The 17,432-nt window shown below is 39.3% G+C and overlaps 2 protein-coding genes and 1 long non-coding RNA gene across 3 annotated transcripts in view; 1 reads left to right on the top strand and 2 right to left on the bottom strand.

Annotated features, from left to right (window-relative positions):
* Positions 1-3,701: 3,701 nt before the first annotated feature.
* The window catches only part of LOC125020092, a 38,177-nt gene continuing 24,446 nt past the window's right edge, over positions 3,702-17,432 (bottom strand). Inside the window, exon 16 of the mRNA XM_047605386.1 lies at positions 3,702-4,896. Within this exon, the coding sequence (XP_047461342.1) occupies positions 4,550-4,896 (347 nt within the window). The 3' untranslated portion in view covers positions 3,702-4,549. The remainder of the gene's footprint in view (positions 4,897-17,432) is intronic.
* LOC125020200 lies at positions 6,956-8,354 on the bottom strand. Its single transcript, XR_007114178.1, has 4 exons — positions 8,279-8,354; positions 7,763-8,189; positions 7,204-7,291; positions 6,956-7,095 (listed from the first exon to the last, which is right to left on the bottom strand). It is a non-coding gene; the product is annotated as an uncharacterized LOC125020200 (long non-coding RNA).
* On the top strand, positions 15,499-16,613 carry LOC125020175 (complement C1q tumor necrosis factor-related protein 6-like). The gene is made up of 4 exons (XM_047605474.1): positions 15,499-15,645; positions 15,751-15,814; positions 15,982-16,113; positions 16,333-16,613. Exons 1-4 carry the CDS (start codon positions 15,499-15,501, stop codon positions 16,611-16,613), a joined length of 624 nt encoding a protein of 207 aa, XP_047461430.1.

The following is a 17,432-nucleotide window of genomic DNA, read 5'->3' as shown; positions in this document are numbered from 1 at the left end:
TCAGTTAAGAAGCCAGGTGAAGACACAGAACTGCTCCACAAAGGTGAAACCAAAACAAGTAGAGCTCCCCCTGGTGTCTAGCTGCAGTATAGCTCCACCTCCTTCCCTTAGGAACTGTTAGGGGCTGTTATTTTGTGCTTAAAATGGTGGGACATCATGATCACTACAAGTTACAATGTCAGCCGCTCTGTGAAGTGGTCCCATAGGACAGTGAGAGTTGCAAAAAATGAATAAATATGTACAGTCAGTGTATCATCCAACATTTCTTCATAACTGCTGGAAGTAGAGTGTACCTCTACCAGTGTACCGTAGTGCCTTCATTGTTTGGCCTTCAACCAATCAGAGCCAGCCAAATAACTGACAGATTACAGATAGGAGCGTAATCAGTTCCCAATGGACAGGCTTCAGAACAACTTTAAAGTATGAAAAAAGTGTGTGGTTGTTGTCCAGGTTATAAAAGATTTTGTATGGAAGTTCTTTTCTTTTTGCATCACAATAACCTGATAACCCAGATTTCTTATATACATCATGTATTACTATTTATTATCACTGAGTGGGATCTGTTCTGACTGAACAACAAACACATTTCAAAGAACGACAAATGCAAGTTTAAGGTATTTATTTGTCATCATGTGATGCAAAGCAAGTGGGGGTGCAATACACAGGAGATAAACAAGACTTGTGTCTTTACATGCCTATAAACTTGAGCTTGTTGCAAACTTTAGGAAATGATCTGCCTGCTTGCTGAACTCAAGTACAAACATATGTAATGTAGGACTACCCACTGCAGGGGACTCTGCTGGCCCATTGGTTTCTGTATCTCTCAAAATGGACAGGGCGGCAGCGATTACCAACTTTGTTGCATGCAACAATTACAGGGCTGTATCGTGGAGTGACTTGAATTTCACAGCCATTTATGAATCTGACCTCATATTGCAAAATGTAGTTCTGGCTCATACACAAGTTACCGTCCCCCTGACCCCTCGCCAGGCGTTGGCCAGCCCTGCTGCAGATCCCCTCGACACTGGCTCTGTCCTCCATGAAGGACTGCACATCGGCCCTGCACCAGAGGCCATTCTCTCTCATATATCTGTGGAATGATAGCAACATTTTACTCTGTTGTGTTACGTAGCAAGTCATACCTAGTATCTGCTCTATCTACAGGCCTTTAAAAAGCTGTTTTCATTATGGAACAAAACTTCAAAAAGTACATTTATCTGCAGCTGCTGTTTATTGACGTCATTGCTCTTTGTTGCCAAAACACCCTCCTATTAATTTAAAACAAGAAACTATACTGAGAAAGGATTGAGTAGAACCACATGGAATTACAACTAAGCAGAGTTTTTACATAGAGTTCCTGATTATTCTCACCTGCTCCAGTCATCTCTAGAATTTCTGTCAAAGATCTCACGGAGGATGTGTCGGTTGACAAAGTTATCATATTGGTAACTGCTGCTCCTCTCTGAACAGGGCACTTTGTCCCCGTGGGTGAGGGCTACAGTGAAGATGAAGGCTGTCAGGAGAATGATGTTCATTTTGTCTGCAGTGAAACAAAGATAATCAATGTAAATACAGAATATAAATCAACTGTGCTGTGAATATGAGCTCTAAAATCAGAAAAGAACCAAATAAAATGCAAAGAACACATCAAAAAACAACGTGATGTGGATTCCAGATACAAATAAAGAGAAGTGTTCTCTTACTGTTCTCTTCTGTCGCGCTGATCTTCAGAGGAAGGATACCAACTGGTGCTTAGTTTCTAGATGTCACTTTTTAAACTTTTTTAACTTCCTCATTTTGTGTTCATTTGATTGCAACCAATCGCCCTCACACATGGCCTTGAAGGTAACAGCCAATCAGATTGCTCCCAGACGTTGTTACAGTAGATACATGAGACAGGTAAAAGGTACAGGAGATATTCCTGATGTTTGCAACATAAATGTATTTTAATATATTTGTTTACCATTTCTATACAGCCCTTGAATGTATAAAGGGATTTCATCGTGTGAATTGTGTCAGTACCAGTGGTACCAATGGCAGCACCCACTCCTCAGAAACATAAACCATAGGAAGCAGATACCCACACCCGTCACCACTTGGATGTGGACATGGTTTTGTCCACATTTCTATCCATTTTCGTGCTCTGGAGCCAACAAAAAGGGTTTCCCTGTCAATTAAAGACATGCAATCGAAAAAGTGATGGTTGATACTCAGAATGCTCACCACTTTTGGATTTTGGATTTGAACATGAATTTTTCCAAGAAAGCTTCCCCATTATAAAAACAACCCATTCCCAAGCGATCAACCATGCTCACTAATCACTGCCTTCTCGTCTATAAAATGCTTTAAAATTTTAATTTAAACATTCCTTAAGGGGTTTAGGACTAATGACAGAATCTTAAAATCAACTGACTTCACAGATTGTAAATCTCGCCCCAAACTAAAATGAAAAACTGGTGCAAGAAAGAGTACTGATGGCACATGGAAAGGTGTATTTTTCTTTTCTTTTTCTTTATTTTTGGATGAACTAAGAGTTGTAGGAGCTCTATGTGGAGACATCTGGCAGACATTTATGAGAAATATCAATCTCTTTACCTCTGGAAAGGTTTTCATTCCAGCCCTTGTGAGTCATCGTTTTAAATTTCTTGTCACTCTTCTTGTCATTTTATCCTTAAAGCAGGATGTTCTCCATCTACATTGGATGCAACATATCCTCCTTCTTTGTCCCAATTTAAGAAATCATTTTCACACAAGCATTAAATGCGCCCTTACACAACCACAAAAACAAGATGTGCACTTGTGTAAGCTGTTTGTAAGATAGAAACTCTTTGTGCAAGCAAAAAAATGCAGAAGTACATTAACGAAAACTATTGTTTTGGTCCTTTCACTTTGGAGAACCGGAAGGTAGCGAGGGCAGCAAGTTGAAAACAGACTTTTTTGAGAAATGAAATCCAGCACTCCACCTAGAGCAAAAAGCACTAGGTGGTGTTTAAAAAATGCCAAGCCCATGGGTTATCTTTGAAACTTCATTTTTCTTTTTTTTTCTTTTTTAACTCAAAACAGCTTTGGCTAGTTATGATTAGATTTTTAACTTAGTTTGCCATGTAAATGTACACACACGTGTGCTGTCTGCATGTGCAGGTTGAACCCATAGAAACACATGAACACAAATCACAAAACACAGACTGATTGTGTTTCTTTTTTGCTCAGTAAATCAGTCCTGTAAGAAAAAGAGTACAGTGTATATTCCAACATTTCTTTGTCATTGATGGAGGTAGCATAGAGTGTTGTATTAATTAAAGAAAATGGAGTGAGTCTGTGGGTGAATCTGTCATCAATATCATGGCTCCACTCTCAGACCATACTGCATAGACTGTGGCTCCAAAGTCATAAGATGACACTGTCCATATCCCCTGGAAAATAGTGTCAATTTGGCCAATGCAAGGAAGTGTGAAGACGTTATATCCATATTATATACAGTCAGTGGCTGTAATCCACATGTACACTGAATTAGTATCATGAACACTTCACACTTTACACAACATTTACAAACAATGACACAAGTACACTTAAGACATTTATTTTAGTCATCTAATGCAAGTGAAGCAAGAGTACAATGTTGGAAATGGAAATTATTTTAGCATTGTCCAAGTAAAACCCACATGTGAATATAAATTTTTTTTTTTTTTTTTTTTTTGCAAATTATCCTCAACTTTTTAAAACTTGCGCAGCTGCCTTCTTGTTAGATAATCACGTTTTACACTGCATTTGTTATCGATGATAAACAACTCACCACTGCTGCTGCTGTTGTGTCTTCCTTCAATATCTGTGTGTTATTACCTTTCACCTACTTTTACCTTCACTTTTTATGCAATGGTGGCTGCTCCAAAAGTAGTGGCAAACTTCATCTTCATCAGCAAAAAATACTTAATGCAAAATACAGGAACCTTATCTTAATGAGAACTACCCCTCCCTGAGACTGTACACGTTTCATAGATTTCCAGAGAATCAAGATCGGAAACGGATCCACAATATTTATGGAAGGTACATTGTTCTGAGTAACAACAACTAAAACAACAAAAATACTGATTACGCAAGTTATCTAGTACAAATATTGTTACTAGAAGTGCAATGCTACAGAGACAAAACCAATAAAGGCTGAAGAAGTGAATTAATCCCCATAGGCCAAAATAGTAAAAAGTCCACTTTTCCTGCAGAAATAAACCGCGTGGAACAAATGTTTTAGTCTCTATAGCTAATTTCCTGAACAGGGATGAACTCCCCCGTTTAGTATTTCTATGACAAACATAAAATAAAGTCTTGTGAAAATATACATTTTGGCAAGTTCTTCTTCAGCACAATGTCATAAAATCTACATTAATCTGTAGTTTAAAAAAACAAAGTTTGTTGAAATGATCACCCACAAGATACCACAGGAAATAACCACCCAGACTTACACCAGGAACCTCAGCAACATTCACTTCTTCTTTTATATATATATAATCAGAGGGTCAGCATTTTTCTCATCTTGTTTAAGGTGAGGACTGAATTATGGGAAGATCTCACCATCAAACAAACACTCAGTAAAGGAGTAAATGTGAGACTGGGTTGTCACATTGTAGAAGGACACGAGGCCTTCCTCGTAATCTACAAACACCCCCACTTTTTGAGGTTTATCTTTCAGGGACAGTTGGACTGGTGGTGCTGTCAAGGTTGCATACTTCTTGTCTTCAAAGTGTACAGTAACCCAGTAACCATTATCTGAGTTATGTGTGAGGTTACCCTTGCGGTTTGCGTTGCCCCTTGCTACACCCAGATCCCAGCCGGTTTTGTTGCTGACTTCCACCTTCCAGTACGACTTTCCAGAAGTTAAGCTGTTGCATCCCAGGACGCTGCCTCTCCGGAGTATCAGGGACTTTGGGCTTCTTTGTGCCATCTCTTACTTTCTTCCCATCATCAGAAAGAACAAGGCTCTGATGTGCAGTAGCTGGGTCCAGCTTTACATCCACTGCAGTTACACACAGAATACAATTAGATGAAATCAATGTAATCAATTTAAATATGGAAAGAAACATCAGAACTGTCATGGACCATTGTAACTGGTTGTTTTGATAATTGGATTGTAGTGCCTCCACTACTCCCAAAAATGGGTATTTACCTCATTTACTCCAGTGGGGAAATGGTCAAAATTTTGACCTGCTCTGAATAAGTTTACACTGTTAAAAATGAACTCTTCTTTGACTGGTACCAATGTAAAAATTGATTTCCTGTAAGATAACATTAGCAAGAACAAGCATGAGTATGTTTTCCCTTGACCTATCTCTCACAGCTCTGTAACCGGTATAATTAAACTGTAGGAGATAGCAATGGAACATGCTGTCAACAAGATTTCATTTACTGGCAATTGGCTGCTTGGAAATCATATCGAAATATGTCAGATCAGTGTCAGTGTAAGTCAATATGCATTGGAATTGGAAATGAAAAGAAATTAACGGTACCTTCAAATACGCACCTTCAAATGTTGGGATACTCTTTAGTTCTGTGGAAAAAGAAATGGATGTAAGAGTCAATGAACTCAATGACGCTGACTGAATTAAATACAAACTATGGCAGATACTCACCAACAAGAGAGAGTTTTTCCAGTGTCTCTTGAATATGTTTCATCATTGTTGAAGTCGCTGTTCTCAGGGTCCCGAAGGAGGATTAGGTGTCAACCATTGCATTTTCCCAGAAAGTAAAATCATCCAGGTTTGTTAGATGAGAACCCTGTCCATGTGACAAAGTAATAGTGTGTTGGATGCAAGTCTGAGTTGAATTAAAAGCTTACTGTAATGGTGCCAGTGTGTTTTGATAAAAAGGGCAGAATTAGATCCTGTGTACTGACCTGCCAGTCTGGATTTTTGTCCAGCTCCTTGACTGTTCTTTCTAAGTGTATCAATATCTCTTTGGAGTTTCTGAAGAAGGTCTCGTTCTGCTCTTTTCACTTTCTGTCTCCTAAAATGAATGCATTAGACAGCTTGTTTTAGTACAGTCTACTATGCTGTAACTGCATCAACAATCCACAACAGTGAAGACATTAAGCTTATCATCAGATCAACGAGTGTAACTCCAGAAACTCCAAATCATCGTGCACACACCTCTCCTCTAGAGGCTGAAGAGCTTTCTGTCAAGCATCCTCCACTGCTCTCATCACCTCTGAGAAAACATTGTTAACCTCCAGCCACTCAGCATCCAAACTGCCCTGAAAAGAGTGATGAAAAGTGCTGAGATGTTACAGAAAAGTCATGGCGGAAATCAGTGGAACAGCTGCCAAGGCTTACCTTGCAGACTGTAACAGATGATCTGAATTCAGCTATCCTTTGCTCTCTCACACAAATATTCTGCTGTTAATCTGCTCTCATCCTGTAATGTCTTGCCTTGAAAGAAAGCAAAAGGTACAAGTGAAATTCCTGATGGAGTTAAACAAAACCTAAGTGTCTACAGTCAAATGAGGTGTTGTGTGAGTCCTCAGCTGAGAGCAATTACTATGATTAGAATATGCTCTTAAATCCAATAAAAATAGGCTTATTTTTCCAGTGTAGAAATAGAGTTCAGCATTGGTTTAACTTCGAGTTAAGGTTTTATATCATTTTTCAGAGATGCAGCTCTGCTTTATCACAGCAGAGTACACTACAGAATAGCAGCAGGTGGAGTGGCAGGGTGTACACTCTCTCCACTAGATTTTACAATGGTAATGGAGGTGATTATTAGGGCCCCAAATGAACTTCTCATTTCATGCTTTTTCATGTTGCAATCACAAGTTTCCCAAGTTTCATTTGAAGGTAGAAAATATTTTTACACATCAGTATGGACAAACTGGTGGATCAACCAACATAGCGATCAATGGCACTGATGTTAGCATCTTTAAGCAAGGCTACGAGCTTTAGATAAAAAGCAAACACAAAAAAATTTGTACCTTTTGCAGTTTTTGGGTCTCCCTCTTGTTATCATTTTCTTTATCATTTTCTTTCTTCAGATCAGTGGAGAAGTCAAGGGCTCTGCAAACTTTTTCTGAGGTGGTGACGGTTTGATGAGAGCGCTGCGGTGTCTCAAACACTGAAGACAAATAAGAGGATCACTGACAAATAACGCTGACTTGAGGTAATTCTATATGTTATTCTTGTTCTGTTCCAGTTATGAATTTAGCAGAACTACAATACATACATGATTTCTCTATCTCCTTGACAGTGGTATCTGCAACTGCAGGGTTGTTTTGCGTGTTGATCTCCTGGAACGCCGGCATCATGAAAGGCTGTCAAAACAAAGGGAGATTTGAAGGGTTTCACTAAATGAAGGAAAGAAAATGCAATCATCACTCCATCTATCAGCATTTTGATGATTTGGTGATAGGAACCAAAGTTGTTACTAATGTTTCCTTGCAGTAAACCTCTAGGGAACTTTGTGTTAGCATCATATGTCAATCAGTTGTTTAGATCAGTTCTACATGGTTTGACATTGGAGAGTTCACTGAATGACATTAGCAACGGCATTGCTGGTAGTCTCTTCCTTTAAGTATGCCCAGTCATGTTCAGAAGAGTTGGACGGAATTTTTCCAACTAAACCATACAACCCTACCTAATTTACTAACAGTAGATAAATTCAGCAAAAAAAAAAAAAAGGTTAAAAGAAAACAGGAAAGAAAAGAGTATAAAGGTACATCTGGGTGGATACATTTAAGAAGTGATGATTTCCTATCATTTCGAAACAAAGAAACCTGAGGTACCTGCTGCAGATCAGTGAGGATCAGTCAGGGGCTTTTTCTGAGTTGGTGACGGTTTGATGAGTGCGCTGTGGAGTCTCAAAGACAGAAATAGACTTGACTTGAGGTAATTCTGTATGTTATTCTTGTTCTGTTCCAGTTATGAATTTAACAGAACTACGATGCATACATGATGTTTCTTTTTTGACAGTGCTTTCATCAGCTCCAGGGTTGTTTTGAGGGTTGATCTCCTGCAACACTGGCATCAGAAAAGGCTGTTAAAGCAAAGGGAGAAGGAGGTTTGAAGGGTGTATATGAATAAAGTGATTTGAGCTCAAACGGGTCCTTCTCTCAAACAAGCCAGAAATCAGAGGCAACTGTGCACCAGTGGTGAAACCTTGATGGTCATTGTTCAAGTTGGCGCCCATGAAAAGCTGTTGGCGTTCAACCACTGTAAGGAAAGAGGATGGTTCACCTTTAATAAAAAGATTGTTCTTTATCTGTGTTGCTGAATGTTATGAATAAAAGGTTGATGCATACACAAGGTGAAGAGCTCCATTGAGATGTCTTGCTTGGGATCTCTTTGATACATCAGGTTTGGAGATATGAGTATATTCTGTTGGAGAGAGGTGCAAGATTATTTATTTCCATATACATGATCCTTTAACTGATGACTGTAAAGGTGAATAGAATGAGAAGCTTTGCCTATAGTTGGTTATACAGTATAAATGTTTTGACCTTATCATTTTAGGAACATACCTCCTCCTTGACTGGAGCACTGATATACAGCCTGCTGTCCTCTTGATAAGGTTCCTCCCACGTGTCTGTCCTGATGTGCTGTTCAGTCTCAGGGATCCTCATTCCCTTTGGCGTGGGTCCCATCATTCTCTGGTGAATTGTCAGGCCTTGGTAAGTTGAAGTTGGTAAGTTATATGACGAATCTTCTGTTTGAGAATTAATGTGCAGTTATTGTGCAGGAACTCATAAAAGGCTTCATGTTGTAATTTTGTGAGGTTACAATCATCTCCTATTATCGAAGGAGGTGACTTGTTTGCTGACCAATGTGCAGAAATTTGAACAACTAGGCTACGAGGCTACTACTCAGGCCAGAATTAACATTGTTTTCAAAAATTAACATGATATTCACAGTATATTTCTTTGTTTTATTTCTGTAAAAAGGAGTAAGAAGTTGTTGGTTAACCATCATATGGTTGATGATACTGTGTAAATAAGCTGAATTAGGACAGATATTGGAGTTTCTGCAGTGCAAAGGCTCCACAAGTGACACTGTACGTTACAGAATGGCCATGGACAGACACAACAGTACACAACATGGACAGCACTCACCAGTGTTGAAGAAGTCAATCCAAGGATCTTTTATTTTCAGTGGAGGAGCCAAAACAAGTTTAGGAAGTGAACCATAGTATTCACTCTGAGGGATGCTCAGCCCCTTCAGCATGCATCCCTTCTTCCCCTGGTGAATTCTCATACCCTGGTAACTTGTACCAGACCAACCGCAGTGGCAAACGAAGCTCATGTTGGACGTTTCTGTATGAGACATGCAAGAATATGTTTTGTGGTGCTGTGTAAGACATTGAGGAAAGAACTTGAAGCTTCACATTCACAGTGGTAACATGCTTCTACAGGACAGAAAGAGACATTAGTTATAGTCCCCAGAGTGGTTATAGAGGTACAAATAAATGATTTTCTATTACAGCAACAGAATTTGCCCTCACAATTATTCATATTTTTTCCCTTCATTTTGTCCCTGGCTTGCATAGTATTAAAGGAAACTCCTAACTCAAAGCTTATTATCCTTGTACAGACATTTGAACAAGTTAAATCCCAGTTTGAGTTTTTTTCTGCTCAAATCCAGACCACAAAGCTTTAAAAACCTCACATAAAACATTTTCATTCTTTAAGTCCTCTTAAATTCTTTCATGTCAGTGAGGGTTTAATTTTCACTCAATTATCTGGATGTGTAGGGTGGTGATTGGTCACCCTCTAGTGGTACTCAGTATGTTGTGCAAATCCTGCACCGGATTACACACACGGATGGTCACACATGGACACTCACACACATGTTAGTACGGTCATCTTAGTGAGGACAGCGGCACACTGCATTTCCTCGCCCTTTACCCTAACTTGAAGCATTTCAACTAATTGTCTAATCCTTACCCACAAACTCCAACTGGTCCTCAAAAGGATAGCTGTATAACTACACACACACACACACACACACACACACCAGGAAGTGATACAGGAAACATCGGGTGTGAAGTGTTGTGGTGGTATGTGTAGGTGTGGATGTAGTCAAAGAAAATAGTATCACAAATATCGTATGTTGCAGTCTGAGTCTGCATCTACTTTAATCAATGGCATCGACAAGAGAAAACCTCTAACTGTTCCAGGAGGAAAATTGAACCTTTACAGCAAAACAGAAGATTATGCAAGCATACGATATAAGTAGTTTTATCATCATTACAGCACTCTGTGTACTTCATATCACTCTGATAGATAATAAAGTGAACCTAATATAAAAATATTAAATTGTTTTAGTGTATTTCTTTTATTCATTTTAAAGAAACTCTACCTTAAGTGTTCAAAGTCTGATGATCACTGTAAGCCAATCAGAAATACTTTCTCCCTTCACTGTCTCTCATCATGAGTGGACTTTGGAATAGAAGTCAATATTAACTTTATACACACTGAGAAGTAGGAATAACGGATTGCTCTGCAAGCTTGATTAGTTTCAACTCTTAACCCCAACCCTAACCCTATTTCCAACCCTAACCCTAACAGCAGAAATAAAGGGCAGCCTAAAGATAAATGGTAATACATACACTCCTCATGGAATGTTGGCTGTATTCTTCACACACCCAGTGGTTTGCATGTACTTGTATTATTGCATTGTAGCACCAAGCTCTGGTCTGTGGTCTGTGTGGTTATGTCATACAACTTACTTATCTGTAAGCGACACCACACAAAATATCTTTTTATACATCATTTGGTTAAATAAAATTAACAAATAAAATTGACAATATGAGCCAAATTATATTATATATGAACAAGTAATAAGAAATAGCAGATATGCTCGACTGCTGAACACTTTCAGTTTCATTTCAGCCAAAACAAACCTGAGGCTGCCAACAGGCTTTTCCTTGAAGGCAGTTTCCCAACCCATATTTATTGCACGCTCTCACTACTGATCTGACGTTACTGTGTTTACATTAAGATAACAACTCTGCTGTAAGAACAACTTTTTATTTAAAACATTTATAACATAAGAACACGCAGCATGAAAACAGCACTCTCTGCTGCTCATACAAGTACTGCATCTCTGATGTGAAACATGGAACATGAAGAGATACACAATTCAGAGTGATCATGGTGATACTGCACATACAGGTCAAAGTTCACATTGAACTGCACCATTAACAAGGCACATTTTCCATGACTTACTCTGTAATCAAAAAAGAGCTAACAAGGAACTACAGGCATTCAGATACCTTAATGGAATATAGTTGAATGTCTTTCTGAAATGCATCCAAACAGCAATTTAGTATTTAAGTACATTAAGAATGAAATGAAATCCTGCTAATACAAGACCAATTAAAGCGGTAGATCAGCCAGAAGAAAGTGCACCAGCAGGTAGACAGGTCATATATTTAGTCTGCTGTAATATTGCTGCTGTTACGGCCGCCGCTGTCGGATGTTGTAGCCTTTTATGTTGTGTTTTTGTTGTTCTGCTGGCTATGCAAATCAGACTGTGGAATCCCCTGGTGAGGAAATGGACCTGCTTCCTCCATGGGTTCTGTTTCCAGCATCGGTGATTGGTGTGGTGGGATTAAACCAGACCGGCCAACCAGGAGTCAGCAATCAACACTAGCCTGCGTTGGTCTACTGTGTGTGCCCACAGTTCGCGGCGGCTGTGAAGCGTTGATCAGTCGCCTCACTGTTGGTTGCACATTTGTAGACTGTACTTAGAGTGCGTGTGTTGGTTATTGTTAGCCATGTGTGGCCTGTTTTTGTTATGATTTCATTGTGGAAGAGCACTCTCCTTATTTAATTAAACATTTTACCTTGACCTGAGCCTGACCAGTTGTCGCTCCACCTCATTACCAGTCACAATTTTGTGTTACTGCCCTCCTGCACGAGCTGGGTTGTAACACTCGGTTATAAAAGTTCTTGTATGGAAGTCCTTTTGTTTTTGCATCACAATAACCTGATAACCCAGATTTCTTATATACATTATGTATTACTATTTATTATCACTGAGTTGGATCTGTTCTGACTGAACTACACAACAAACGCATTTCAAAGGATGACAAATGCTCAGTTCAAGGTATTTATTTGTCATTATGTGATGCAAAGCAATACACAAGAGATAAACAAGACCTGCAAATCAATGATTAGTTTGACATGGTCCATGGTCTGAGTGACTCACAACAGTCTAGCTGTAGCTGTAAATAAAGCAGGTTGGTTTCAGCTTCAATGTTAATATGTCTTATTATAATAGAGTTGTCATAATCTTGAGAATGTTGAGAAAATGAATACATTTACTTCATGCATTTTACTTTTCACAACATGCTTATTTCACAAAATGTAATGGAAATACACCCAGAAATGTGACAGTGTAACTTAAGTGTCTTTACATGCCTATAAACTTGAGCTCGTTGCAAACTTTAGGAAATGATCTGCCTGCTTGCTGAACTCAAGTACAAACATATGTAATGTAGGACTACCCACTGCAGGGGACACTGCTGATCCTTTGGTTTCTGTATCTCTCAAAATGGACAGGGCGGCAGCAATTATTAACTTTGTTGCATGCAACAATTACAGGGCTGTTTCGTTGAGTGACTTGAATTTCACAGCCATTTATGAATCTGACCTCATATTGCAAAATGTGTGAGCTATAAAAAAAATATTTTCGCCTTAATTGTCATACTGCTTTGAAATAAATTAAAAAAGAAATACAAAATAAAATAAAATAGATAAATAAATAAAAAAGTTATAGCAGTGCATGGGCAATAGGATTAGACTACATCAGATCAAACTACTAGGCTGGGCCTACTGAAGTTGAGAATATACTGCACAATATTAATTGTCTTTAATATGACATACTTGTCTTTATGATGAGTGGCGCCGAGTATTAAACTCTTTGAACACTGCAACTTGCTGATTACATACCAAGCACACTGGTTTTGCATTCAGTTCTGTGAATAAATATTTCTCGGTCCATTTCTCCTGGAAAACTCTGCACTCCGTGTCCACTCTTCTTTTTTTTGACAGTACCATTTTGGGAAGGGTGTGTTGACCGATAACTTGTTTAGTAGTGGTGAATGGTGAAGCAAGATTGCCGGTTTATTTTTACTTGGACACATCACGTTGCGAATGTTTATTTCCTGTGACTAACTCGTGTCAGTGCCGCATGCTTGACGTGAGCGCTTTTACACATTTACTGCCCTCTAGCGGCCGGAGGGAGCATTTGGTTTGTATTTATTTTAAAAAATAACAACTTTTAATAGAAATTAGCTAGAGACTCGCTTCTTTTTTTGACACACTCAGAAATTTATGCCGGGCCGGATTAAATGACCCAACGGGCCGGGTCCGGCCCACGGGCCGTATGTTTGACATGCCTGACCTAGAGCAAAAAGCACTAGGTGGTGTTTAATATAGAACACATATAGCAGGTAGGGGGTCCCTTCTTAATCTCTCCATCAGTTTGGGGTCCTTGGCCTGACCCCTGATCTAGCCTGTCAGATATCCACCTGTCCCCTGTGGTCATGAACTTTGGTTAGTGACAGAAGGAATTACTGATAAAAACCCACCAAAATGACTTTCTTCCTCACCTAATCCTGGCTCAGCCTGAGAGAGGTTAGGGCTACAACTTCCCAAGGGACCTCGAACGAGCAAGTTTTCAGCTGAAGATGATTTTAAGGTTCTTTCACCAGTTTTAAGTGTCTTATCGGTCTTGGGCTTTCTTATCTGTCAGAGCAGCTTTTAACCTTTCAACCCTCGTGAACCCTGAGGTCCTTTACTACTGGCCTTTTAACTGTTCCCAAAGTTAGAACAAAAATCCATGGCGAAGCCTCATTTTATCATTACAGTCCAGGCCTGTGGAACAGCCTGCCACAGGACCTCAGGGCTGCTGAGAATGTTGTTGTTTTAAGGGCTTTTTAATTTAGCTTTTTACTGATAAAGATTGATTGATTGATGAACCCTGGGTGACTCTTTGGTGGTTGTCAGCTAGGAGGAGAGCCCTGTCTCTGGGAGAGCATCAGGACTATTCTCCAGGAACTTGAATGTGTTGCTAGGGAGAGGGACACCTGGAATACCACGTCTGCTCGATGTCACTGCGATCCAACTTTGCTTGTCTTTCGTCTTGGACTTCATGGCAGGCTGTGAGAGGTCTTGTCCATGTCTCTTCTGGGATTAACTGGGAAAGGGTCATTAGGGTTAAATGAATCCTGTCCAACTGTAACAGCCCCAGTGCAGATTAATGACAGCATGCAAAGCACTTTAAATGGTCATGTTATAGAAATCTTTTAGTCGCACACTAACAGCTGTTAAGACTGAATTATTTGCATTGTTACTATATCCTCATTGCTTTTCCACAGAGCTAGACAATAAAAACTAGTTTACAGAAGAGATATTACCGGGTGATCGGGTGTTAAAATTTAACAGATGATCATTAACCAACATGGATAACATGTGGCTGAGTTTGGCTCAGGATCAAGGTAATGCTACTGAAACATAGTCATGCCATCCTGACTTTTCCTCCACTTGCTAAGGCTTCACTGTCAGTCCATATTTATAAAATATGAATAAAATATGCCTTTATTGTCTAGTAATTGTAAAGCAATACAATGAAATTACAGGGGGGTCATCACAGTGGCATAGCAACATACATATGCGTAAAACAAATAAATAGAAACATTATTACATGTATAATTTAAACAATGGGATAAAAAAAAAAGAATAAAATCATCTGCAACTTCTTTCAGGGATGGAAGATGACAGCCCATGATCTTTTGTGCTGTCCTTACTACCCTCTGTAGAGCCTTTTTCTCTGCTGCTGCGTGAACTGCTACCAGACTGTGAGTCCGTAAGGACTATTTAAAGTGCTTATGATGACCGCGTGGTACAAGGTCACCATCTCTACTCTGTTGAGATGATTTTTCCATAGGACATGGAGCAAGTAAAGGTGCTTCAATGCCTTCTTGATGCAGCAGTTGTGTGTATTGTCCAAGAAAGTGTGTTTGTGATGTGGATGCTGAGGAACGTATGACATTCCACACAGTTGCCTTTAATGAGGAGGGGCAGATGGTCGTCCCTGGTCTTCTTCTGCAAAATTGACTATAGTGTTTGATGTAAGTAGGAGTGCAGTCAAATGTATTGACGGAGTTCAGCAGAGGACACGTAGCAAAAAAGTGTCGAACGAACTCAGAGAAAAAGTTCAAATAATTGTTCAGCTGTTATATTGACTGCTGTCATTAAAAGAACACTTTCATTTGTTCGTGTCAGTGTCCATCTGCATCATTACCTCCAAACCCCGCCCCCTCAAAGCCATAGACCTAGAAAACAAACACAGAATCCATCAACGGTATTTACTCATTGCTGTTCCACTGAATACTGAATAGTTTATAGGTATTGATATTAAAGACAATTTGGTGTTAAATTTTAACAGATGATCAATACACAACATATAATAAGAGCAGCCGCAGGGAAGCATTATTCAGTGTTCTGGAGAGTGAACTATGAAGATGAATTTTGCCATCACACTGTGTCTTATTGTGTTCTGTGGCTTGAGTTTGGCCCAGGATGAAGATGATGCTACCGAATGTTCGCCATGCGAACCTGGCCTATGTGATTTCCTTATAGGGTTTGGTGCCATGACCGAAAAAGTCAGATCTATGGAAGCCAAGCTGGCAGACAGTGAAACCAGGCTGAAGGACACTGAAGCCAAGCTGGCAGACGGTGAAACCAGGCTGAAGGACACTGAAGCCAAGCTGGCAGACAGTGAAACCAGGCTCAAGGACACTGAAAAGCAGATTGTGGAGCTGCAAAACAAAGGTAAAGATGCATTAAAGTCACCTTTTTATTGATAAAATTATTGAACTGAAACATTACAGGTCCTGCCAAAGAAGCAGCAAAGGCAAGAAGTTGCTCGGGTTTTGCGAACATGCAGACTCTGAAAATGTGTTAATACAAATTTGTGATGAGTGTTTTGTTTTTCACAGAGAGAATCAAGGTAATATTCAGTGCAGCAGTAGGAGTAGGACATAAAAACATTGGGCCGTTCAACACAGACCCAACTTTAATCTACAGAAGAGTGATTACGAACATTGGTGGTGCCTACAGTCAGTCAACAGGTAAGATTTACAATATCTATGTCTTTGTTCCTTAAATATAATAAGACACAAACAGCAATCGTGTGATTTTGCATGTATGTCAATGCAAATTGTTATGATCACAGCAAAAACTGCCATTAAAAAAGCACCATCCTGAGGTATTTTGACAGTTTAGTTTGGCCGTAAACTGTGTTTGTAGTTGTAACAACAAATGTCACCAACACCCTGTTATTTCTCCAGGTGTCTTCACAGCACCTGTTGCAGGTGTTTATTACTTCTCCTTCTTCTATCATGCTGGAGGAGAACATCCAGTAAATCTGCGGCTCTACAAGAACAATGAACTAATAGTAGACACCTCAGATCACCAGTCAAAAGAGGACGGAGCTGATAATGGAGGAAATGCAGTTTCCCTTCAGCTGACTCAAGGAGACCGTGTGTACATCCGCATGGCTGCTAATACACATGTTTGGGGAGGTGACTTACCCACAACTTTCACTGGTTATTTGGTCGCTCAAATGTGAGCATCAATAGATGAACTTAACATGCCATTTGAATTTGAAGTGTAATTACCACATTATGATGTTTTGTGATTTGAGCTTCTGCACTAATTCTCATCTTTAGTCAGATCAAGCTGAAGATCTGTCGTGTCTCTGCTTTTGTTGAACTTAGGGTGCCTTATTTTCGCAATGGAACTGCAATACTGCTTTACACTTTTTGTGTATGGTTATGATGGATTTAGTTTTGAATTTCATTTCATCATATAACCAGTCATCAACTCTTTAACTGAATTTGTTTAGCTTTGAATGCTTGTTGGTTTATCAGGTTTTTGGGATCATCTCTGTGTTTCAAATGTTTTGTGGACAATCATTCTCACAAAAGGATAAAGTCTGTATCTTTTTTATAATCATATGATCTTTCCAATAAATATTTTGTCTCTCCAATACTTAGTAAGGTGTTTTCGTATACAATAAAGCATTTTGTAAAAAGCACTTTTGGTGCCCTAGACAAACCTAAACAAAGTATGTGTAAAACAGCATATGTCAAACACACACAATAGCAATAACAAATACTCAAAGATTTTTGTCTGGACTAACTTGCGCCATCTGAGGTATCATGAAAGGACATCTGCCTAGAAACCACATGATTTTTGTTGACTAAAGCAAGTCCACTGAGACACTCTTGAGACAGTCTGGAGACATCTACTCTACAATGTAGAAAAGATTTACCTGTTACTGTACAGCACAAGCCAGACATGTAGCTGCAGCAGATAGACTGCTACTTGATCCCTCTTCTTCAAGGCTCTGGAAAAACACTGAAAAATATCATGACCAAAGGGTATG

This window comes from Mugil cephalus, chromosome 1 (genome assembly GCF_022458985.1).
Source record: "Mugil cephalus isolate CIBA_MC_2020 chromosome 1, CIBA_Mcephalus_1.1, whole genome shotgun sequence".
Taxonomy (NCBI): Eukaryota; Metazoa; Chordata; class Actinopteri; order Mugiliformes; family Mugilidae; genus Mugil; species Mugil cephalus.
The sequence above is the reverse complement of the archived record's forward strand: the minus strand, read 5'-3'. Positions and strand labels throughout refer to the sequence as shown.

Bases quoted from the DNA above. Each gene is read 5' to 3' on its own strand.
- LOC125020175 (XM_047605474.1), top strand. From the start codon at position 15,499: ATGAAGATGAATTTTGCCATCACACTGTGTCTTATTGTGTTCTGTGGC. The intron at 15,646-15,750 runs GTCAGATCTATG...ACTGAAGCCAAG, and splicing joins TTGGTGCCATGACCGAAAAA to CTGGCAGACAGTGAAACCAG. The intron at 16,114-16,332 runs GTAAGATTTACA...TTATTTCTCCAG, and splicing joins TGCCTACAGTCAGTCAACAG to GTGTCTTCACAGCACCTGTT.